The sequence below is a fragment of the Nicotiana tabacum genome, chromosome 7 (assembly GCF_000715075.1).
Source record: "Nicotiana tabacum cultivar K326 chromosome 7, ASM71507v2, whole genome shotgun sequence".
Taxonomy (NCBI): Eukaryota; Viridiplantae; Streptophyta; class Magnoliopsida; order Solanales; family Solanaceae; genus Nicotiana; species Nicotiana tabacum.
Genome location: NC_134086.1, coordinates 156,264,315 through 156,270,221, shown reverse-complemented (window position 1 = coordinate 156,270,221; position 5,907 = coordinate 156,264,315). Strand labels below are relative to the sequence as shown.

The window sequence follows — 5,907 nt, the reverse complement described above, 5'->3', positions numbered from 1 at the left end:
CTCTTTGTCTTATTTTATTCGACATTACTTTTGGAGAGTCAAATACATGTATACTAAAAAAAATCAAAATACTTTTGAATAATCAAATCATGATTGAGAATTAGATAATTTAACCCTTATATATGAAGTACGAGATTTTTTTCCCAAAGATGGAGCGTGCAAATTGTTCAACTCTCCCTAGATTTTGTTTCAACTCCACCATTAAAATGTAAGTATTTTAAAATTACTCCAATTAAATGCGACAAAACAAAAAAGTAAAAAAGGAAAGCAACAGTTCGCTGTTGCAGTTCCAATCACGAAGTTACAAAGACTGCAGCAATTCAAATTCTAAGAACAGGGAAACAAAGACCTAGAAAGACCAGACCTAGAAAGACCACTGTATGGAGTCAACCAAGACGCGTGCGCCATTTTGGCTTGGCGTAGCCTGGACGGAACGCTGTCTTTTGTCGGTCACATTATTCAATGCTAATGCTTCTTTTGTCCTCTCTTACAATACACACACCTTTCAAATTTTATGTACTTTCTTTCTCATTTAATTCGGAATCAACCATCAATATTTCAATTCTTAATTAGGCAATGGCACGTAAACAATATCGACTCCGCTACATTACATACACAATCAACCACTCATTCATAAACCCCCACCACATTACATACACAATCAACTACTCAAAACAATAATAAATCAAGTCACTCCTTTATATTCAAGTCCGTTTTATTAGTGCGTACATGTTTGTGCGGGTCCAATGAATTAATTTAAGACAATACATCGTATAGTGATTCCACTTTATTCGAGTCTGATTCGTTAGCGCGCATGAGCACCTCCACCTAATTCAAATGTGAATATCATACTAAGCATGGCCACCGACATTCACAATGAGCAGATGGCTTACAGTACAGAAAAATAGAATGGAGGATTTTTTGAAAGCCATTCTTCTTTCGCCAAATACACCTCAGCCAATGCGACTGCAATGAGTAGAATTTTTAATATTTGTGCACACAACATACTCATTAGTCATTACGGAAATCAACATCAAACTAACATACACAATGGTACAAAGACATTATACATCTGCAGGTTGTAAAGCTACAAATTCCAGATGACAACGTGACCTACAGACAACATAAACAACTTCTAAACTAGCTTCTTGCTTGGAAGGTTTTCTTTTTCTTTTTCTTTTCGGGGTGATGAAATCTTGCTTGGAAGTTTTCTCCTCAAGATCGAGACCTCTCACGTGGCGGCGGTGAACGACTGCATTGGTAAAGATCATAACAAAATTAGTGTAATTGAAACCTTAGGACTATGAAAACAGCATGAATAAACCAACACAACCTACAAGACCTTCGGGGTTGGGGTGAGACGAAAGAATGAAAACAGAAAAGATTGTGAAGGGACCTGTGATATCTCTCATTGACAGGGCTTTCCGCTCGACGATATTCAGGACTTCCCCTGGTGCGAGGCCTTGAGTTTAGAAGTGCTCCATGCCCATAGTCAGGACTACCCCTATCCCTTCTATATGGGCTAGGCGAACGCCGACGGTCATAACCTCTCCTGCCAGGTGACATGTCACGGCCTCTTCTGTCAGGACTGCGACCATTTCTCTTGTCATCATCGTCTCGAATCGCAAATTCTACAGAAATAACTCGATCCATGAACTTGCTGTCAATTTAATCAAAAACCTCAAATTAGTAAAAATAAGACGCCATACAGTTTGAGTCATTTAAAATGAATTATAGTGTAAAACTGCAGCAGCCACGAAAAAGAGAAATGTAGTAATGGCATTAGGACAGCTTCAAGGCGTGTGCAACAAAAGGGCAGCGAGAATGAAAAGAAAGAGGCACCAGTGTAGTTCAATGGTTGAAGAAGTGGAAGACCATGAGAGACCAAAATTCAAATCCAACAGGGGTAAAAAGTTTAGGTGATTTTTTCAAATTTGCCTAAGCCTTGGTGGATAGAGTTACCCGGCATCGGTACTGGTGGATCCAGGTACCCTGCGGAATAGTCGAGCTGCCACAAGCTAATCCAAACACTACCTTAATCCCAAAGAAAAGAGAGTGGAAAGAAAGAGGATGATGAGAAAGGAGAAACAGAAAAAGAAAAAAAAAAGAGAAGAAAAAAGCTGCTTGTCTACTGATTTTCAATAATATCTCCCTAGATGGAAAAGAATATCTGCAGTTCAACTCCAGAAATAATTATCATCCCCATAGTGAAGGAAAAATTGACCCTTCAACATTTTGTGCATACACCGAGTCATTTCCCTGTCGAATTCACAGAGGTTAATTATGGTCATGTGAAATGGAGCACTCACTTAGCACGAGTAATCAAATTATCCAGCAACAATGATATGTATGATTCTAGCTATAAGAAAGTAAAGCAGAATACTCAAAAAAGGTCCTTTTAAACTGCTAACCTCATGTTTGTCGCTTCTAATGCTCTGCTAGCATCATCCTCAGATTCATACTGAACAAACGCGAAATTCCTTCTGATTCGAACATTTGATATTCTACCATAAGGCTCAAAATACCTCTCTATGTCCCTTGTCCGAGTATGAACTGGATCAAAGTTGATGACAAATAAAGTCTTGCAAGGTTTAGTATTTGCAGCAGGTTTCCTGGAGCTTTCAGGCCTCCTACTACCACCACGATCCTCCTGCAACATAATCTTAGTCAGGTCAGTTCCGCATATAACATCAAAGGGAAGTGCATATTTCCACACCAAACTGATGCTATAAATACTCTCTGCCAGGGTGCTGCAACTCCGCAATTCAACATCATACCTTAGTCCATTCTACACGAAGCCTGCGTCCTTTTTTACCAAACTCTATCCTGTCAAGTCTTCTAATTGCATCATCAGCATCACGCTCGTCCTCCATATAAATGAAAGCAAATCCTACAAAACCAAAAGCGCCATGAAATCAAACCAAAAAAATTCAGTAACATTTTTCATACATAAAGCTCAGTTAAGATGCCTCCTGCCAATATATGTCAGCACACTGCGACTAGATCAAACTTACCACCCAAAACCCCTCATGATTGAGGGGGGAAGGGGGGAAGGGGAAAGAAAAATCTGTATGAAGGAACTCAACAGCAGCCACTGGATCCGAGATGATCATGCTATCTATGTTGAAACATTTCAGGTATTGAGGACTGAGCAAGGTCATGAGGAATGCAAAAGGCAATGGTCTCAGTAAATTGTAGGATGGTAGAACCATGGCAGATCACATTTGTTCTTTCAGATAAACATAAGAGTATGTATCTTTGGCACAAGCCAAAAAAGAAACGCAGAGAACCCTTCATCCAGGAAGATCTAGGAATTCCAAGTATCCTGCGCGAAAGAAAATACTGAGATTGGGAGTTCAACTACACATTAACTTGTTTTTTCTCCAGATAAAACAAATTAGAGGGATAATTTCCATCAAGCAGAAAGAAGACAACAACTGCATCTTTATTTGATGCAATTCAATAAACATAAGTCATTTATCAGGAAAAGGAACCAAAGAACTTAACTTCCGTGGGAAAATACACACACACATATATATAGTGCAGAGAACTTAAAAAAGAAAAGAATAGATTCATTTTAAAAGTTAGCCGAGAACTTCTCTGCATAATCGTGGACTAGTCCTTCATCAGACATGATAGGCATCATGGAAACAAATGTTAACACACAGTTTACCTTAACGGCTTAACCCTTTCGGTTTCTATCTCTAAGAGATTACTTCCTTTCAAAGAATAACAAGAAAACAAATTAAGTCAAGAGAATGGTAGGTTTACCAGATTTCATATCCACCCTATCAACCTTCCCATATCTTCTGAAAAGCCGCTCAACATCTGACTGGCGAGCTTCAAACTCCAGATTGCCACAAAATATGGCCCTCATGTCAGGCAATTTTCCCCCTTCAGTGAAACAGATAGTGTAAGACAACTACTCGAGCGAAAGAGATATATGGAAAGCCATACATAATTCCTTTAACATGCAACAAAAACTCACGACATTTTACGTGTTAAGTCTTTCCTTATCCCTTTCCAGTAATAAACTCAGCCAAGTTATGCATTCACCACGTCGACAGAATTCAAATCAATAAAGCTACTATGACTACCTAGAATTCAGTTGCAAATATTGTACACTATACCATTCTTCAAACTATAAAGACACCAAACACTAACACTTTCAAGTTATCGAATTATATTTAATCAGTTTGATTGATGCTGTCGTTGAACTAATCAATTTCTTAATTATCGCTTTCTCTTATACTCCCTTGTTACCACTCTATATGAAACTTTTTTATTTAGCGATAGCTAAGATATCTCCCACTTTCAGTCTGGAAGATCCCCCAAATTAAGAAGCAAAAGAATTAAAGCAAAAAGGAAAAAATCACGAAACACTCTTTAACAGTGTTCAAAAAATAAAGTTACAAAATGCATGAAATTCATAGGCAGCAAAATGTAAGGGATCTGTGATATAAACGAACAGAAATGGAAATATTACCTGAAAATGGAACCTTTGCTTATTGGTGAAATTTAAAATTTTGCTCAAAAATAATGATCTGAAGATAGATAAAAATAAAAGGAAATTAATAAGCAAAGAGATCTAACCAAATTGTACTGCAAACTCCCCAATAAACCGAGAGAAGAGATTCGAAAAATCGTACCTTTGAAGCTTTTTTTTTCGCAGCCAAAGTAAAGGTAACTCGATTAGATTACGAGATTTTAGATCAATAGGGAAGCAAGATGTCAAACGACGTCGTCGGCTTGTTGAATTACGGGGTTCTTTCTTTATTTGGTCTGGGCTGCGCATAAGCTCATTCCTTCATGAATATTTATGTATATAAGAAATCCCGTGCACTACTACACTTTGAGACTGCTTGGCTAAGCTTATAAGCGGGTCAAACTGGCTTATAAATATTTTTTGGCTTATTTATGTGTTTGGTAAAATTAAAAGTGCTTATAAGTTAAGTGCTTATAAGTCAAAAATAAGCCAAAAGCCATAAGTTGGTCTCCCCCAACTTATCAAATTTCAACTTGTAAGCACTTTAAGTTTGACCAAAATATTTACTATTCTATCCCTAAAATACTTCTTTTTAAAACAAAACTCTTTGTATACCTAGTTCTTCAGCGACTTATTATTAATTTCAACACTTTTAACCAAACACGTAACTGCTTATTTTTTAAATCAGCTTCAACACTTAAAAGTGCTTTTCGGCACCTAATGCTTATCAGCTATTCTAAATCAGCTAAGCCAAACGGGCTCTACGTATATATTTACATGGATATTTATGTATTTCTTTTGGTGAAAATAGATTTGAGTATTGGTATATTACAAAATAGATTGTCACTATACAAAAACTATATAAAATAAATATCATTATACAAGAAATAGACAAAATAGACATTTTAGGATATTGGATGTAACATGTTAGGGTCGGAGGGCCATTTAGTGTCAATGGATAAAAATATGGGCTATTAAAATTTTGAGGGGCTATACAGGGTCATTTTCTCTGGAGAAATTCAAAAATAACCAGATTTACAACTGGTCGTTCAAAAATAACCCAATTTCAAAAGTAATCGAAATTTAGCCATTTTTTATGTAAAGATAAATCTGAGCGAAAACACTGTTCAAAACCCGGAAAATACGCCAGTATATTATGCTGGAGTTCCAGCATAAGTATACTTGAACTCCAGCATATTATACTGGAGTTCCAGGATAAGTATGCTGGAACTCCAGCATAATATGATGGAGTTCCAGCATAAGTACACTAGAACTCCAGCATAATATACTGGAGTTCCAGCAAGTATACCGGTCCAGCATAATATACTGGAGCTTGTAGCACCGGTGCTCCAGTCTCCAGTATATTATACTGGAGCCAGCAAAGTATACCGGTCCAGCATAATATGCTGGAGTTCATACAC

At 37.2% G+C, this 5,907-nt stretch overlaps 1 protein-coding gene across 2 annotated transcripts; it reads right to left on the bottom strand.

Moving 5' to 3' along the window:
• Positions 1-934: 934 nt before the first annotated feature.
• LOC107802667 (serine/arginine-rich splicing factor RS41) lies at positions 935-4,802 on the bottom strand. Of its 2 annotated transcripts, XM_016626202.2 has the most exons (7): positions 4,650-4,795; positions 4,487-4,544; positions 3,772-3,894; positions 2,778-2,890; positions 2,412-2,650; positions 1,397-1,660; positions 935-1,252 (listed from the first exon to the last, which is right to left on the bottom strand). In XM_016626202.2, the coding sequence occupies exons 3-7, from the start codon at positions 3,875-3,877 to the stop codon at positions 1,216-1,218; spliced, it is 759 nt and encodes a 252-aa protein (XP_016481688.1). In that variant the 5' UTR covers positions 3,878-3,894; positions 4,487-4,544; positions 4,650-4,795; the 3' UTR covers positions 935-1,215. The 2 variants fall into 2 exon arrangements, with proteins under 2 accessions (XP_016481688.1, XP_016481691.2); XM_016626205.2 differs by lacking the exon at positions 4,487-4,544 and having other exon boundaries at positions 4,594-4,802.
• Positions 4,803-5,907: the final 1,105 nt, after the last annotated feature.

Coding starts and splice junctions, on each gene's coding strand:
- LOC107802667 (XM_016626205.2), bottom strand. CDS start 4,795: ATGCGCAGCCCAGACCAAATAAAGAAAGAACCCCGTAATTCAACAAGC. Junction 3,895..4,593: donor GGAGTTTGCAGTACAATTTG/GTTAGATCTCTT, acceptor GTTTCACTGAAG/GGGGAAAATTGCCTGACATG. Junction 2,891..3,771: donor TAGGGTGGATATGAAATCTG/GTAAACCTACCA, acceptor TTGGTTTTGTAG/GATTTGCTTTCATTTATATG.